The 19,243-nt window shown below is 39.8% G+C and overlaps 1 protein-coding gene across 2 annotated transcripts in view; it reads right to left on the reverse strand.

Moving 5' to 3' along the window:
- Positions 1-1,506: 1,506 nt before the first annotated feature.
- ADCY8 (adenylate cyclase 8) overlaps positions 1,507-19,243 on the reverse strand; it is a 128,700-nt gene continuing 110,963 nt past the window's right edge. Inside the window, exons 14-18 of one of the 2 annotated variants that reach the window (XM_068933317.1) lie at positions 16,409-16,567; positions 12,560-12,706; positions 5,590-5,682; positions 3,082-3,196; positions 1,507-2,081 (exon numbers count right to left, since the gene is read on the reverse strand). In XM_068933317.1, coding sequence (XP_068789418.1) covers positions 1,594-2,081; positions 3,082-3,196; positions 5,590-5,682; positions 12,560-12,706; positions 16,409-16,567 — 1,002 coding nt within the window. In that variant the 3' untranslated portion in view covers positions 1,507-1,593. Of the gene's footprint in view, positions 2,082-3,081; positions 3,197-5,589; positions 5,683-9,945; positions 12,393-12,559; positions 12,707-16,408; positions 16,568-19,243 lie in introns of those variants that run through there. The other variant, XM_068933319.1, reaches the window with a different exon arrangement.

Genomic DNA, 19,243 nt, shown 5'->3' on the forward strand with positions numbered 1-19,243 from the left:
ACTACAATTAAACATTTTCCTGTTTTGATGTCTTTTTTATTACTGAACAATAGTAAATGGGACAATGTAGGGAGTCATGATTTCCTAGCCACATTGGCCATCTTTATAAAAATGGGCCTGGTTCAGTGGGACCAGGAGTGGGTAACGGCCTGTAAAATGGCAAGGCTTGTATTTTCTTGCAAAGAATCCGTGTGTTGCACTGTACTGGATGTGGGAGGTCTTGTGTGGGGACTGCTGTGCAGTTCCAGGTTCTGCTGCATCCATCTGCAGTTTATATGAACAATAATATTTACTGAGACAAACCCTGCTGCTTTGAGCTTACAGGCTTGATGAGAGGTTCATCTGTGCAGTTTACAAGTCTGTGTATGAATCATGGTACCAATGCCTATAGGAAACTCCTCAAAATGGTTATTGTTTCCGAGGGGAAGCTGAGTAGCCTTCCTGAAGAAAATTATCCTCTGCTTCTTTTGATATAAGGTGTGCAGTACCTTCGTGTGCCCTTGTAGCAACCCAACAGGACTATGTCCATGCTGGCACGATTAGGGGTAACCTCAGTCTTGGCCTCTCTTCCTCCTGAGGAAACCAAGCAACCGTTTAGCAGTGAGCTTTATCTTCCTGTACTTCAGCATAAACACATTTTATATCGTTGAAGAGCCCTCATTTGGTAAGAACACAGACTGCAGATGGGAGTAAGAGTGGTATCTTGTGAGTTAAGCTCTGGAAAGAGTCTCCAGAGAATCTGATTAATTTCTTGACTTGCTAGTAGGCTCAGCTGTAGACTCGAGACCAGTCATTCAAGCTACAGTTCTGTTTTCCACTCACAGGTGTCTAGTGCCATTTGAGATAGCCTAGGGCATCTGAATCCTCCAGATAGGGCTGATAGATATGTCATAGGGCCTACAAGAGAGTCATGACCTTCTGATGTGGGAGCTGTTGCACCAAGATACAATTCATCTGTTCACAGTCACTTAAGCTAGACACCTTGGGCTCTGTTAACTGCAGCCAGTGGACTCAATGGAGTCAGTGAATTTAAGGCAAGATTCATCTCTTCTATCTCTCAGATTCCCTTATCTGGGTAGATAACTTGAACTTTAAAATCAATTGGCTTTATTGACTAGCTTTCCCTGGATTATTGTGAAGACCAGATAACTAGCTCAGATACGTATAGGTCTCCACCTAAAAGCAATCAAAGGTGAGAAGAACGTGCTCAGTCTCCTTACGCTTTTGCTTCCACTTGACCAGCATGGGCAATGTTGCCTGCTTTCCCATGCTTAACGCCCTCCACAATTTATGTTCTAAATCAGTCCAGTCAAGGGTAAATTCTTGCTCCTTTTTGTAGGTAACTAGCCGTGTGGGCCTACACTGCTATGGTGAGCCTAGAGCTGCTGCGGCTAGACATTCAAAGGCGAATCATAGCTAGGGGGGAGAGATGCTGGCACAATTTGTTAAAATGTAAAGGATTTGAATCTCATGGCAATATCACACCCAGAAAATAATCACACTTCATTTAAAAAAAATTAAACCCTTTTTATTTGTATATTTATTTTATATATAAAAGAAATACAAAAAAAAAGAACACAAACAAAATGTTGATTATGGCAATTCAGTTTTATCAGCCCCCTCTGCCTGGGCTGCTGCCTCAGATCCGCCAGGAGTGAGCAAAGTCCTCCGGTTGTAATGTCCCTTTATGATTCCAGAGTTATTGTTCTCGTTAAGGATTTGCTTCTGTTTTTGCCTGTTAAGAGACTGTACAAGTCCTAATACAACAGCTGCTAATGAGTACTGTCCAGTCAGTTTTCTTGGTTGTAAGATTAAAGGATTTGGTTGAACTCTTCCTAGAAGAAAATATGTTTTGATTTTTCCTTCCTGTTCACTGATACCTTTTACGTAAATCTCTCCTCGGTAGTCAAAGGCAAATCCCCGGTCCTTCAGGATCAGATACGTTTCTTCAGGCACTTGTATTCTGTCACTAACACCTGTGCTGTCCATTCGACTCGCTAAGTTAACTGTTTTGCCCCAGATGTCATACTGGGGCTTCTTAGCACCAATAACTCCTGCTACCACGGAGCCATGGCTAATCCCTATTGAAGAAAAAAAAGAAAAGAAAAGAAAGAGCCAGTTAGACAAAAAAGGCTGAAAAACATATTTGCACTTAAGAAACAGCAGCCTGGTTCAGGCACACTTACCTCTAAGCTTAAGGAAAAGATGTAGGAGGAAAGAAAGAGAGAGACAGAAAGAAAGACAAAGAAAGAAAAAAAGAAAAACAAACAAAAAAAAAAGAAGAAAGAGGGAAAGAAAGGCAGGCCAGAAAAGCTAGAGAACGTGAAAAGTGCTGTCTCCAGAGTTATTTTACAGGGTACCATCACAATGGAGCTTTAGTACTCACATAGCATCTTAACTCTGTGCACTATTCTCAAAGCTCCTTCAAACTGATTCTTATGTAACAGGAAAGATCTTTCTGGTTCTATGCTTGTTGAAGGCAACCCAATTGGTGCTACACGGTCAAGAAATTACATTCATCTGTTCCATGACATGAAAATATTGACATATTCTTACTAAATTATTAGAAGAATATATGTTGTAAGATTGTTTTGGTAACAGATATACTACTATTGAGCCAGCTCAGGTCGAAACTGGAGTTAAATTTTTGTGTAGAATCCAAGTGCTTTGTAGAGGGTTTAGGATAAACTACCATTCCCCTTTTATAGAGAGAGAGTCTTTCTGTACAGGGAGAGTAACTAGATATTGCACAAGTCTGGGGTTAGGTTTGGGGTTCTCAGCTCACTTTTTGTTTTACACTGTATTGGCTCTTTGCCAGACTTTTCAAAGACAATAGGCAATTATGCTATCCATAGACAATTTGCAGAAACTTAGGACACCTCCAGCCCTCCAAATTAGGGCCAGTATTCTGGAAATGGAGTACTTCTTATTTTTAGCTTTGCCTGTGATTAAGTCAATGTGAAAACAGAGGATAGTTTCTTAAAAGGAACATGTCTTTGCAATGCTTCTGAGATGCCCTTACAGAGGTGGATCCTTGGAGACAACATTGCATTTTAATTCTCGTGCTTGAATTCTGCTTACCAATGCGAAGCTCAAAGTTGTTAAATGAATGCTTGTTGATCTCCTGTATGCTTTCATTCAGAGCTATGGAGAAGTCGGCCAGAGCACACAAATGCCCCCATTTGTCTTCACATTGCTAAGAAGTCAATTATAAAAAAAAAATATATAAATGTTTGATGTTTGCCTATATAACAGTTCCCACCAATTCCCCACCAAGTGCCAGCTGTCTGAATTTGGAATTTTTAAAAGTAGTCTCAATATGCTAGATCCAAGTGAGGTAGGGTAGCGGTAAAGTAGCTACTTCCCATTTATATTGCAGCATTTGTACACCTGAATACAGAGAAACCTTACTGTGAAGTACAGAAGAGAGTCATTTCCTATCAGGAATCTGAAGGGCAATCATGGGAATTAACAGGACATGTGAAATCCGACTAAGGCTGAGAAAGGAAGTACAGAGAGAATTTAGATATCTTAGGTGGGAGGCAGAAAAATTAATGAGAACACCCAGGGATCACCCAGGTGAGCAAGCAGTAGAGCAAAAGAGGAGAAAAAAATAATTTTCCTTTGCTGAAATCATCCCTTGTGTACATCATTCTAGTGCTCCCAGGGATGGAAAATTGCCAGGAACAACAGTGTAAGCCAGGCAACCTAAAGCATGGTAAATGACAGAGAAAGGGCTATTCCATATCTCATATATTTCGTCTGTTTAGAGAAGCACAGTCACTCCCTGCTTTTGTCCCCAGGTTCCTGTACAAGCAGGACAGAGCAGTGTCAGGCTGCTTCCTCTCTCAATATGTCAGCCAGGGCAGGAGGAGTGGTCTTTACATTTCCCATTTCCCATGGGACAGGAACTTTCCCATTCCCACGGGATAACAACTGTCCAGAAGAAAGAGGGATCTCCTTAAATGCTTCTCTGGCTGGGAAGTGGTGTTAGGAACACACCCATGGCTTTGGCCTAATAATGTTATGATGTTGTCCCATCTAATCTGAAACCAGGTAATTAGTTCATTAAATGAAGCTCCGGTCAGTAGCAATGAAGAATTGGGAGGCACCCACTGGGTAATCCAATCTAGCCCTTTGGCATTTGAGCATCCACATTATTAATCCTGATGACAAGCATCTCCTCAGCTTCATCCTGCTCTGCTCACACATTGTTCATTCTTTGTCCTTTGCCTCATTCAATTCAGAGCGTACCATCACTCCCGCAGCACCCGTCACCTCTTAGATGCTGATGAGGTGGTATACATATATGTATAAAGATATTTAAAATCTGCATATTGATTCCATTAGGCTAATATAGTTCAAACAGCAGGTGAACTAATCAGTTTTGGAAGTGCTGCATAGGTTTCTTCCCTTTGAGTTTTTACCCACATCTAGAGTTAGAAGTGCTTGTTAGGAGCTATGTACCTGTAACCAGCCCTTTTCTCTAGTGTTCAGTCTTTCTTTGCTCATTTTTTCACGAAAGTAATTTGAGCTGGAACACACAAAAATCTCATGCTTACTTAGTTTTGTGAATTTCTAGCCTTCAGTATCACTGTTGTTATTCTGTAGGTGGGAGATGCTCAGCTGGTTACATTTGACATGTATTGTAACGCATTCTAAACAGACAATGGACATTTTCTAGTTTTCAGAGCTCACTCTAAATCGGATTTTGCTTTCCTGGCAGTTGCAACGAAGGTAGGCAGATCTAATGCCCACTCCTTGGTTGATCTGGGGCAGCACACCTGTGTTCGTGGCGCTCTTCCCTGGGGAGAGGCACCGCTTGCCGTGCAAGACAGATTTCAATAGCTACCGATTTCTCGTTGGGTGTATTTTAGAATTATATCTTCTTCCCTTGAAAATCCTCTTTCTGGCATATTTTGGGGTGTAATTATGAATGGATTTCTTTAATCTAGCTTCACTGAGGTTTATGTATTTGACTCTGTGTGTGTCTTCTGTGTCTGATTTTTCTCTCGGCTTGATTTGCACCTCTGAAGGGGAGGGCAACGTGCTGGCTTCTGGCTTCGTGACGCTATTTAGCTGAACTGATGGGTCTATTTTATTTCTGAGGTAGAGTTCATTTTGCCATCTGTAGATATACAGACACATCCTTACAATGAACGTTTAAATGCATTGCTTCTCTTAAAAATGAACCTCATACTTGTGCAAGTATACTACTGCTAGTTTAATACAATTTATTGGAGGCTACTAGCCAAATTCTGGTCTGAGTTATGGGGATTACTTTAGAGTATCTCCTAAGATATAGACAGACCTGCTGTGGATAGACATTAGTGTGATAGAGATTTTTTTTTTTCCTGTCCCCTATAAGTCTAAATTTGTGGAAGGAATCCATATGGTTCTTGTACAGAGCACAAGCTGGCATTTCACTTCATCAAGAAGTGCAACTGTTGTCTGTAAGAAGCCCAAAATGTCTATTTTCTTTTAGCAAACATAGCTCTTTGAACTTCAAAAAATGATATTAATATTCTTTAATGTGAAGGGTGAGATCACACCAAAAGCTTTACTTCTTAAAGAAGACTACTCTCTTACCTGTTTTTCAGGTGATAATCCAGACACAGCCATGTATGTGCTGCCAATCGTTTTAATTTTTTCAATATCTTGAAATCTCTCTTCACCTAGTAACTAATAGAATGTAAGAAAACACTGTTACTTCTGTAATTTCTAATTCTTGCATGTCAAAAGGAATCGTTACACTCATGTTTTTTTTTTTTTTCAGTTGATAATGGCACGGAGTTCATTCCAGGTCCTGGGATATACTGAGTTTAAAGCTGTGAATTGTTGCCACACTGTCTACTCACAGAGCACATTCACATTAAATCCTGCTGTGCTCTGCACGGTTGTTTGGAAAATCACATAATGGAATATATAAGACATACATATTCCAGCCTAACATAAATGCAGATGATTATTGCGTTACATGAGACATAGTCACCCAAAATTAGCGAAGACAAACCCTGCGTGTGTATGAATGTAAGAAAACATAATTACTTAAAAACATTCCCGTATCTATTTGTCAGGAACTCAGTTTACTTAAATTAAGTGCTGCTACGGCAAGCTTTCAGGTGATGAGACCAGTGAGAAAGGGAGTTCGATCCACTTAAAATAACTACCTATCCATCTTACAGTCAGTGGATGGAGGTAGATGCCTCCAAAGAACTTTTATGAGAGATCAGGGCCTTCTGCATCACATACTTCTCTCTCTCTTCATGTACTGTGTGGACCACATATAGATATGTCCAATGAGTGGTTCAGTCTACACTTTTATTATGTGTTTACCCCTTCTACAGAAAATACAGGGAACAAATAAGAAATGATAACATCTATATCTGCCTGGGATAACCGTACCTGCTAAGAAGGCATAAAAAGTTGTTAGATCTAGAGTCTGCAAGAGGGAAAATAAGTTTAGTCTAGTGACTAAAGCACTCAGTGGAGTGAGAATGCCAGTTTGGGCCCTGTTTCCAGTCCCCGTTCATAATTTAACTGAGGATTTTGTACAAAATAAAGAGGTCATTCCTTCAGAGACCCAAGGAGAGGTCAGGTTGTCACGTGCCTAAACCTCAAGCACAACAGAGATTTAGGCGGGACACAGGCACCTACTGCCTCATCGTAGTCTTCAAAGATGTGAATTGCAGAAGTTAATACCCTAACACCCAGGGAAACGTCAAGATAGGCAGGTGGCTTATAATAAATGCAGGAATCAATATGGTTAGGCAGGCCTGGGGTGGGGGAGAAAGAATAAAAGAGATCACAGATAAGGAGTTTTAAACTTTCCGTTCTAAAGACTTAACTTAGTTGGAATTTAAGTGGAAGAAAATCTTACTGTGGTCAGGCAAAAATTTAATGAAGATTTTCCCCTTCTTTTATGTACTGTCCTGCATTCTTTTTCCAGCTTGTGGGTTTGAGCTTCCTGCCAATTAAAAACTAAAGGGATTATTTCATTCCAAGGGAGAAACATACCAAAGGCATAACATAAAATATCCCCGCCGTTGAACTAACCACAGTGTACGTCAGCCAGAGTCGGGGTCTGGGAAGCTCTGTGGCTGGTCTGCAGCTATCACGCCACCTGTCTCTTAACGGAAAGCCGTACAGCATTGCATGCAGGGAATACAAAGCCATATGGTTAACGACTTCTTTCTGAGTCAGGGAAGTCCAAAAACTTGACCCATTTCTCATTTTCTTCAAATCACTAACAAAGCCCATTATCTGCCTTTCCCACCTACATGGGCAGCTCTTCCAAATTCTCTCCTAAAGGAAAACAATGCTTATTGTAGCTCAGCTTTTGTGAGCAGTCTGAGAGCACCAGGTGTGTGGGCAAGGGGAGAAAATGATTCTGGTGAAGAAACAGATTTCCAGGTGGTTGCAGGAAACAATAGCAAACAACATAGTAATTTAAAGTGCCTGATAAATAGCTAAAAAGAATCTTTTTAAGATGGAAAAATCTTTTAGTTATTAGGCAACTTAGAAGAAAGAATCTCAAGTTATACTCTTTCCTTTCATTCATTATTATTTCTGAATTTCCATTTTTTCCTGCTTAATTCTGTTTGTTAGCTGGGTTCTTTCCTTTTTCAAATAATGGTTCATTTGCCTTTTATTTTATTCGGAGTATGATAGGATGATGGATTTTGATATTAGGGAAAGATATTCAGAGTCAGTTCTAAATCAGTTGTTATTTATTTTGACATTTTAAATGGGGTTGCTAATTTACCAACATAGTCCAAGAGTTATTTTCAAACCCTGGAATGCAGCTGATATCTAAAAAGCAACAAATAGCTTCATGCTGCAATCCATGCAAACCTAAGGTTAAATGGAGGTCAGCTGTCAGGTAAGCCCTGTCGCATATATATGCAATAAAACAGATACAAAATAGTACAAAATAGAATATTCCAAGAGATATCACAATTATAAAGTTATCAGTGAAGTCTGAAAGCAAGAGCCTGTATTCTACCAGAATCTGTGTTTGTGACAACATATTATATTAAAATCTGTTGTCATAAATATCATGTAAATCACTATGGAGGAAGAAAAAGGAGGACTCCTCCGGAGCAACCAACCAACCCACGAACTAGAAAGCTCTTATATCCCAACTGTACTATCACGGAGATACATAAATGATAGATTAAAAAGACTAGACAGACTATTACATTCCAGAAAAAATTCCCAACAAGGTTCATAATCTTTAGAATAGGAGAAAGGTCCCTGTACTATTTTTTGGTACAATATCTCTAAGAATGGGAGTTTAGCCCTGAATGTGTCCTTTTAAGATCACAGCCATATAAAAAAATGGGTAATTATAAAACTAGATCTGCAATACTCATGTCTGTTTGTCGATGTATGAAATGTTGCTATCAGCACCTCTGTGCTAGCGTCCAAAGTAGGAAGCCATGTATAACTGGATTCTATAATACATTATATGTCAAACAAAAAAATCACCCTGTGTCAGTCCAGATCCAATATCTCCAATTCTGCCTCAGTAGACAAGAAGCCTGGATAATTTGCAAGTCAACAGTTTGTAGGCCATTAGGAGGAAAAAAACTCCAAACCCTGAGTAAAGACTGTGCTTTGAGAAGAGTTAGTCACCTCCTCCCAAATACCTACTTTTGGACCAAGTTTCCTCAGAAAGAGCTAGCCTTGGGGCCTGAGTCCTGTGAGGACTCCTACTCTGTGCAGCTGGTGATGGCAGGTTTTGTAAGGCCACTGCTCACAATTTTATTTGACTGGCCTTGACTCCCTGAAATAGATGCACTACCCGGAAGACAGAATAATGAATCTGGATTGCAACTTTTCCATTCTCAAATAACAGAGAAACTCCTCAAAAAAGGAAAGGAAACAAACAAACAAAGAAACAAACAAATAAAAATAACCCATCCCCTACCCTCATCACACTTTCCAAGTAAGGTCTATTTGGATTTTTTTCAGCCTCCTTCATTCCGAAAGAGCTTCCTGGTCCTACGAATGAAGTTTCTCTACTATTTTTACCTGTGGAAGCGAAGGAAGGGGCTCACAGGGTAGAACCTGATTTGAGATTAAGAACTCAATTCAGCTGCCAAAACATGGGCATGTAGTATCATCTGTGACGCCCTAGAGCCTGCTTCCTGGCTATGCCCCCGGGGTTGCTCCAGAATAGCATGAATTAATTTTCTAAGGTGCTATATCTTACCTACCAGTCCCATGTGGGTGCCTTAGATACCCTAGAACATCTCAAACGGCACTAGGCACCCAGGCTTAGTCAACAGAACCCTGTCCTAGCACTTCTACACGTGAGTGTCTATACAGAGGTGTTCATGTGATGCTGAGGAGCAACATTTTTCTGTGGTTAATCGATCTGCTCTGCTCTCAAGCTGCACATCTGCATTTTGCTTCCAGAGCTACATCAAGGCAGTAGATAGTGCTGGAAAAAACATCATGAAAAGCAAGGCATAGTGCCAACCTTCAGTGCTAGTCAATAGTCATATGGATACATTACTGTCCCTGAAACACTGTACCTGAAATGACTTCTGGTTCCTTTTCCATGGGTAGGATTACTTACTTCAGTTGTTCTGGGATATTACTTTTCGCTTTGCTTGTATAGACTATACTAACGGCATGACCATGCTGGAAGTAAGTTAGCAGTCAGCAGGGGATCACATAATTCCATTTACTACCCATACCAACAATGTATCTATTATTCAACTGAAGATGTCTGGGACATAGTACAGTCCCTAATTAGTCCCTTTTTTAATTACAGAGCAGGTGCTAGGGACCTGAACGCAGTGTTATGTCAGGGTTTTTGACGCAAAATTTATCTTCAGTAACTGCCACAGCAACAATGCAATTTTGCTGTGAAGATTACATGCACATGCATGACAAGATATTTTAAATTAATTCACAGTAATAGACTTTGCATTCAGTTTCAGCCATAACATTTTTAATCAGAAAAGGTTAAAAGAAACAAAAACAAAACTATTAATCAAGAAACATACCGACAGCCCTGCAAGATCTTAGAGATAAGAATTAGGTGTTTATACCCATATAGAAAGCTGTTCATGGGGGGTGGCAGAGCTTGTCTCATAGGAAAGCAGTTTAGTTTCCTGCCAGACTGCACAAGGATGCACCACGCTGCGCCCTGCCTTGCTCTGTCAATTATTCCACTTCCCGTCAGTGGTTTTAGTACCTGCCGAGCTATATGGATAAACTCAGTTTTGTCGTCTGTCACAGTTTAATAATGTTGACCCTGGTCCAGCATTGATGAGCTACCACTCTATTAGCCTTCCTTGTGCAGAGGTTCAGGATGACGGAAGATAAAAGTGCAGTTAAGGCCCTGACGTGGGTTCCTATTTAGTTTCTATTTTCTGGCTTGGACACTGGTGTCTTTGTTTTCAAATAACTGCAGGAAAGACAATTACCCCTTTGTGCCTCGGTTTTCCACTTATGAAATGAATATAACGTAACTTCCAGAGGAGCAATGTGACAATAAATTCTTCAAAACATGTGAGATGCTTTAGATACTAGATGCTTGGGAGTGAAGGGAAAAAAAAAAAAGTCTTCTCCTGGTCTTTTTTCCCAGTCCTATGCCTTTCGCTTTCAACTTTTCTTCCACTAACTTCCTCTGAAGCCCTTGGAGATACCATCCTTTCAATACAAGATACCTTAGGCTAGATCCTCAAAGAGAGGTAGGTGCTTAAAGTAAGACTGAAGCAGGACTAAATTAAAAAGACAGAACAAAACAAGGCCATCTTCCCCCCCAACCCCTGTATTCTAAACCCTGGAGAGATCTAAACTTTGTCAACACTTAGTTTTTCAGAAGAACTTTTCTACAGGCTTAATCTATAGGCAGCATCCTGATCCAGATCTAAAAATCAAGCATCCCTTCTAGACTTCCCTCGAAAATTCACTCGTGTGCACTCTGATAATGCCTTTCAAGTTGTGAGCCACGCAAAACGCATGGAAGGTGTTCCCTTTCACAAAGCACAGCCTAAGTGGAGTTTTTGCCTACTCTCTTTTGGGCAATTGCTCCACAGTTAGATGGACTGTGTAGTGAGAGAGATACAGATCCAGCTCCTTTTAAGGGGACAAACTCATTCCTTCTGCTTTCCTGGAGTGTGCCCTAATATTCATCTGACAAGATACTCTTCAGCTCTCCAGCTGATACTGTACCACAATAGAGAAAACAATTCAAAAATCCTTTGGGCTAAACAGAGATTAAACAGAACATGAGTTTATTGGGTCGTATTTTCCACTGTTTCTCAAAGATTTCTTGCTATCCGTGTTCCCTCTCACCTGCACTCCAGTTTAGTGCCAATTTTGCCTTACTCAGAAGAATTCTGAAAAGGCCTGTTTTTTCCTCTTTCTCTTTAAAGCTTTTTTTCAAAAAAAAAAAAAAAAGAAAGTCATAGATCAATGATTGTCCCCCTTTCCCATCTGGATCTTTCCATCCTGGGTCACAGGTCCACTCTCTCTGTTAAATGCAGATGGATCAGATTCTACCTCTATTACCTGGGCAGCGCAGGATGGGCACAAACTGCTGAAAACCACTTGTAGTCTGTAAGTTCAGATTCGCCATTCTAAATACCTTTAGCCTTAGTTTCATGCACTTCCTAGTTCTTAAGTTTTTTCAAGGCTCTTTTTGGGGCTTTCCTTTTTCCACTTTCTCTCCTAATTCCTCTTGGGTTCATTGCCGGACCTAATACCATTTATCTTAGCATCCTTATTAACTACTTGGCAGAGTCTGCAGCTTGCTCTGTACTACCTTTTCAACTTCCAGTTTCTTTTTGCTTGCAGCGGGAAATACTTACCCTGAGGATCTCATCTGTGCTAACTTTGCATCTGTCGTATCCTGCCCCAGCGCCCTTTCTGAAATTAATTTTGGTTATCTTTTCCATGGACATGATCCTTATAAACGTTCTTTTTTCTCTTTATGTCCTGTTCAAATTGTTTATTTCCCTCCACTTCTGAATTCCTCAGTAAAGCAAGTAGCTTAACTTTTATCTTACATATCTGATCAGATAAGCAACCTCAGTCCAAATGTTACCATCTTTCATTCTTTGTGCAACATTGGATTCTAGGATGAATTGCACTCCTCACATTTAACTTGACATTATTTATCATTAACATTTGTTAGGTCAGTCCACCCACTGTCTTCAAAACAATATCTTTATCTGTTAGGATTTAGACCATTATTTCCCAGAACTGTTGCAAGTATCCTCACCCTTCTTTCTTCCACAAAATGAAGGCATGTTCTACTTCTAGATATTCTGGAGCAGTTTGTGGTTTTATTTATGTATGTTTACAGTCAAGTAGCTATATTGATTTCAGCCTCTACCTCACGACGTCATTCAGACCAATGCTTGGCAACACTAAGTAGAAAAAGCAAAACAGAAAATTGCAATAGCAATTGGAGCAAAAATTAGGTAATTATTGGAAGTAGAATATTTAGTAAATTTGGTGATTTAGAATGACATATTTAGCATTTAGAAACTCATCATTTAAATATTATCAAATTTTTTCTAATAGCTGGTGTTACCTCATCAAAGTCTGCAATGATTTCATTCAGCAAGCGCAGACATTCTACTCCTTGGTTATTCATTTCGGTCTGGGAATAGAAGTCAGCAAATCCGGGAATGGAAGCAAACATCACGCCAACAGCATCATAGGACTGAGAGTACAATTCCTAAGGGAACAACAGAGAAAAACAAGTTCAACTGGTAAATAGGGATGAGAAAGTAATTGTCTGCACTTAAATATATATTTCTTTTCTTTTCATACGTAATACATTAATAACTCAGGATAGCATCAGTATATAAGGTATTAGTGACTAGCTAGGCTCCATAGGAGGAGGCTGCCAGCTCTCCACTTTTTTATCATGAAAATTAGACAGGATTTGCTCTTTGTTTGAAAGCCTGCTTCTTCTTCCTCGGAGATCAGGATACTACAACAGGGAAAAAAAAAGAAATATAATTTCTAGTTTTGATTTATGTGCAGAAACATTTGAAGAAATGAAGGATTCATTTGCAGTATGGATGCTACAGAGTTAAACACTGTTAGTCAAGTAGAAGGAACCTGATGTTTTCAAGGTAAGACATTCAAGGCTATTTTGTAAATGCTTGCAGATAAGAATATATTTGTACAGTTATTGATTAGCAGGGACCATTTTAAATGTCTAATAAGACCTCTTGATGAAAGACCTCACTCATTGACCATCTTTTCAGGTGGATAATTTATCCTTCAGATTACTGCACCTCTTTAAAAGTTTTCAGAGAACGCTCACTCTGCTGCAACCTATGGTTCTTCTAAGGTGACTACAGAGACTCTTGATTGCCTGGCTCTGGGAAAAGGTTCCTGCTATTAGGGTTTGAAAGGAGGGAGGAAAAGAGCAGGGGAAGATAATGGAGTTACTGGGGACAGAAGACAGCTTATAAGGGATCAGACATAGGAGGTTACTAGGATAAAGTATGCCTTGGGATAAGCTCCCCCTTATGCTATACGTATAATTCGCTCTGAATGACAGATTTAAGTGTGCGTTCTTGTGACTACATGTGTGAAAAGACAGTCAACTCTTTTCTGAGCTGAAACAAATTTTTAGGAAAAAAAATCTAATTTCAACTTTAAAAATGCCAGGGACAGGACCCCCCCACAGCTCCTGGTGTGCTTTCCTAGTGTCTAGTATGCCACAAACACACCTATTCTCTTTTGTTGAATTTTTCTTGCTTCACCTGCCAACCATTAGCTGTTTCTGTCCCTCGGCAGGGCAAGACCAAAAAGCAGTACAGTATTGCTGAATGGTTGGATGCTTTCATTGCTGTTCATGGCTCCTCTTATAACATTCTGGCCTGAAGCAGTTGCTTTGCAATGTTCTTGCTAATGTATTTTAGCAAAGTTTGATAGACACCATGTACCTAATACGAACACCTCTTCTTCCTCTCTCCCCCTGCTTCTCCCTAAAAAAGCATCCTGAACCTCAAACCTGCACTGCTAATACTGTTAGCAGTTGTTACTACTATTGCTATCTTGATTCTTTAGGAATGTGTCCTCCAGGAAAAATGAGAAAATGTTGCTTTTTCTAGAGATTCATGACTGATTTGCCTAACCCCTTCTCCTTACACATAGTTCCACTGAAGAACATCTGCAGGACCATGGAAGCCATCCTCTAAGGACACTCATGTGCCATTTCATAGATAATACACAGGCTAGTTTGCGGATGCCTGCTTATGGGAGAAGAGACCATGTGTGCTAGGAGGACTGTGGATATATGTGCACACGCACACTCAGATACAGTCTTTCCTCAAATTTTGAAGACACGAAACAATTGGCTGAGCCTTCAGCTGCTCATTTTTTTCTATTTTTGCTAAGAAGCATCAAGACAGAAATAATACATCCATGAGAATATGCTTACAGTACACATTTGGGAATTCATTTTTTGAAAGCAGAAGAATTAACTTAATAGCCAGACATGAATTGCAGGATTGATTGTATTGAAATCTGGTAAATGTTACAGCCAGCCAGCTCCCGCATAAATCATTCCCAAGTATAATCATTCTGGGAAATTGCCTTACAAAAAAGCGGGGTTGGTGGCACTGATTGAATGGCAAGTTATTGAAGCATCAGCAGTGATCCATGGGGCATCTGTTTGCTTTTCAAAATTATTATGCATGTGAACACATGTGAATGGCTGTGTAAGAGAGGACACATATTCCCTGAGAATCGATAATACAGACGTGACAAAACACACTCATGGCTGGTGTCAGAGTCTACTTCACCTATAATGAAATGCTTTAACCAGGTTGCTTTTACAGACACATTTTCTCATGTGCAGAACAGTGTTTTTATCGCAGCTTAATACCTGCAGAGTGTAAAATTACTCAAGAGGCTGATTTCTAAAGTATCTTTCCTTGTAGCTTCTCACTATGTCCTCTTTCCCTAGGTGATATTTGAAATCACACCTTCAGAACACAATGATTCCTCATTGTGCAGTCTGATTTGGCTGGTTACATCTAGTTCTAAAATGTACATTCAGAAAGAGAGAGCCTTGAATCCAAAGAATAGACATGTCACTGCTGGGAACCTGAATCTTGAAACATTTGTCATTTCTTCATCTGAAAAGGTAATTCCAACATTACTTGCTAAAATCCCAGTTTCATCATACAATAACCTTTATTCACAGATAATATCATTATACGCATTTGCCTTCTTTCAGATAAGGCATAAGTGTCTTACTGCTACCACAGAAACAAATGCTGTGCTTTCTTTTATGCTTTCATCAACTCTTTTCCAAATTGTATCTTAGGAATATCCAGAGACTCCATTATTTGCAGATTTTATCACTTTTCCCTCTGTCTGACAGGCTTTCAGCATGCTTCACTTCGCTCACTAAGTTTGTCTGTGCCTACTACATACACTCTTTAGGAACATAGCTACAAACTATGTTTCTGAAATGGATATTTTTTCAGCTATGCAAAGAGGTACTTCAGGAGCAAAGTCATATGAAATGGCAAAAACATTCTCTTGGGTTTGAAGATGCAGGAAACTCAGGTGTGTTCCTGTTTGTTACACAAATTTCTTGCATAATAACATGCAGGACTGCAATAACACTGTTGCAATGCTGGCCTGCCCTAAGGTTGCACAAGCATTCTATTAAATTTGCATATCTTTTTAGGAATCCTTGATTTTCATGGATTCATAGGTTGGAAGGGACCTCTAGAGGTCATCTAATACAGCCCCCACTCAAAGTAGAACCAGGTAGGTCCAACTGGCCTCACGGCCATGGCCAGTTGAGGGCTGAGGTATCTCCAAGACTGGAGATTCCACAACCTTTCTGAGCCCATGATCCAGTGTTTGACCCCTTCCATGGGGAAGAAGTTTTTTCTGGTATCTAACTGGGATTTTTCTTCCTGCAGCTTGTGTCCATTGCCCCTTGTCCTTCCACTGTGAACCTCTGAGAAGCGTTTGGCTCTGTCCTCTTTAAAACCATCCATTAGATTGTTGAAGAGAGCAATAAGATTCTCCTTCAGTCTTTTGCTCTTAAGGTTGAACAAACCTAACAATATCAGCTTCTCCTCGTATGTCATGTGCCCCAGTCCCCTAATCATTTTGGTGGCCTTATGCTGGATTGCTCTAGTGTGTCAGTCTCTTGTACTGGAGCCAAAAACTGGACACAGTACTCCCAGTGCAGTCTCAGAAGTGCTGAATACAAATAATAATCACTGGTCTTGACCTTAAGCATAAATTCCTTTAAAAATGGACCAGATACCAAATATGGGAACTATTTAGGTACTGAGTCCTATTAAGAGTTGAGTACTAAAAGTTTTCTATCAATCAGATCTGCTTTTTTTTTCGCTTATTAGAAAAAAATATCAGAAATAAAGCTGATACATACTTCATTATCTCGATCTTTCTCCAGGAAATGGCGGGCAACATGACTGGGTAAAATATTCCGTAGCATATTTTCATTGTGCTCTCTTAATTCCTTCATTTCATTGATTTCTTCTTTTGCTTGAACACGCCACAGAAAATCCAACCTTGCTGTATATTCAAGCTGTAGTTCCACAAAGAAGAAAAAAGCAAAAATAAAACCTGATAAGAGTCAATCTTGTACTGTCATCTGGGAAGGCTGTTCCTGCTATATAAATGCCTTCAGTGCAATAGAAGAGTTTTAACTCCTAAAGAATTTGATTTCATCACCAGAAAAAAGTCATTTTTTTACTGTGCGTATGGTGAATATCTAAGAGGAAACTTGGGACTAATAATATTTGTCATATGACTGCTATGCTCCGTGGCTAGAAAATTTCACAGAGTTATTTTTCTCTTAAACATTGCTGTATTAGTTAAATAATGACATTAGGGAGTCATAGAGGAGTTAAGGTAACAGAAGAGGAAGTTCATTTAACAACATAAGCCCTTAAGTCCCAAAATGAAAAAAAAAAAATGTTTCCCTTTCCATATGTTTCCAAATGAAATGGATTTCATGAAAAAGTAATACAAGAGCAATTCCAAACATTTTGCAGAGAGAGGTAATTTACTTCTCAAGAATGAGTGAGTGTCTTTCTCTCAGCCACGCTAAATATAACAGCCCAACACACTGTCAAGGAGGACTTTCAAGTCCATGATGTCAAAATGAGATGTTTCTACGTTTAGGATATGCACTTATTTGCTTTGCAAGTCTCTTAAAGGAGAGTCATAGACATGCTGTTTGGTATCCCCCTGAAGACTCTGTCCCTGTTGTATTGCAGATGCAGCGTGCCTGCACAGTCACAGTTTAGTACATGCACAGTACGGATATCCTGATGGCCTCAGCTACAAACCAAGGAGGACAGAACATACTTTTAAGGGTTAATGCTCTAATCAGAGATAATAATCAAATACTCGGCACAGAAACATGTTACACCAAATAAATGCATTTATAACTAGGAGAGACATCAAATGACTTGTTAAAAAGTGCTGGGATTGAGGAAGTGACTGGGATATAACTCACAGCAAGTCGAAGTAAAGCGCAATCCTGCAGTGGGTGGGAATGACTAACAGGGGGTTCAGGCATTGTTTAGTGACTCATCTTGTCCACATTTTTGTCATTAGCAGTGACCAATGGCGAACATTTCAGAAGAAAATGCAAAGCATCTGGCAAGGAGGCGTGCAGGTTGATTGTACTCCAGGGGGCCTTTTTCCCTAAAAGCTAAAAATGAGCCTAACTTGACAGAATCTCTCAAAGCTTGGATGCATTTGAACAGTGATTTACTTACTTTCTGGATGCTGTGGCCACCTTTATAAACAATTTATTTTAAAATGTTAAAATTCAGATATTCTATCTTTTGACTATTAATTCCTTAGAATAACTGCACTTTAACTGCACATCGGAAAAAGTATTTTTTACATCATTTTTCCTGATGTTTTTCAGTTTCCTTGTCTTTCGCCTTGATTTTGTACTACAAGGCAGAACACATACCAAACCACAGCTGACCTTTTTCTCTACAGACTGACTGAGAAGGCAACATTGATTACAACGCTGCAAGGGGACCTAACTGCATTTCACAGACTGGCTTGGAGCAGGAGTGGCTGGTGAATTCTGAGCGCTTTGATACTTTAGACATCTAATGCCGCTACAAGGACAGCTTTGCAATTAAAGTGAAACACAATTTCTAACAGCTGACGATTAGGGTTTTTTTTGGAGGGGGGAGAGGAAACGCTGCGCTAGGAGAAATTAACGTCTCTAAACCTAGCTCAGAAGAGCAGCAGATAATTCTTACATTGTAAATAATTTTATTCTAGTTATTTATAACCTCATTGTAAAAGGAAAAAATATTATTGCCGCTTCAGCAGAGAAGAGAGATGATACTATCAGTTTGGGGTAAAAGGATGAGTCACACTGAAAGTTCGAAAATAGACATTTTTAAAGAGATGCTCTGTTATGTCCTGGTACTTACTAAAACCAGCAAAAATGCAGGATTGAGTTTTGGGTTTATTTTTTGATCCTGTAAAGAAATAGAATGACTACACAGTGGTGCCAATACAGAATGACTGAGTGCCACATAAACCTTGAAATGCTCAAGTTTTTTGGCCTGCCAAGTAACTCTCAAAAACACCTCTAATTTCACTAAAGAAAACAGAGCAGACACATTACACAAAGCCTAACAGTCCGCATGTCCTTGAACACTGCTACAACTCAATCTCTCTGCAGTTAATTACCACACGTAAGGGAAGCGCAAGGTAATGATCAGAGATTGCGAGGCAGAATATTTTTCTTTGGAGAATGAGAAAGGGGAGGACTGACATCCCAAAGGGGCACTTCCTACCAGAGAAAATATTTTAATGCCAGATAAGGCAAGCACTTGCAAATATACTTTCTTCACTACAGTAAAATATGAATGCAGAAAGGATAATAAAAGCATAACAACAGGATTAGGTGTATCTCTTCCTTTTTGTTCCTCCTTCCAGTAGAACAACCTCCACTTTGCATTTCTTGCTTCTTCCCCTTTTCCCTAGGATGCAGGCAGCTAAGGGGAGGTCATGCTTGTTGTGGATAAACCACTGCACAGGGGATGTCCCAGGAAATATGAATGCTTCTGGTCTGTACTTGGCAGTTATTTGGGAGAACATGCAGGAGTCAGCATATGTCATGGACAGTTTCCAGGGGACAGTTTGGATAGAGCCATGCCGTTTGGTAGGACGAGGAACCTTTCCAGGACAGCCAAGACGCTTCAGCGCAAGAAGCATCTCA

Source organism: Struthio camelus, chromosome 2 (assembly GCF_040807025.1).
Source record: "Struthio camelus isolate bStrCam1 chromosome 2, bStrCam1.hap1, whole genome shotgun sequence".
Lineage (NCBI taxonomy): Eukaryota > Metazoa > Chordata > Aves > Struthioniformes > Struthionidae > Struthio > Struthio camelus.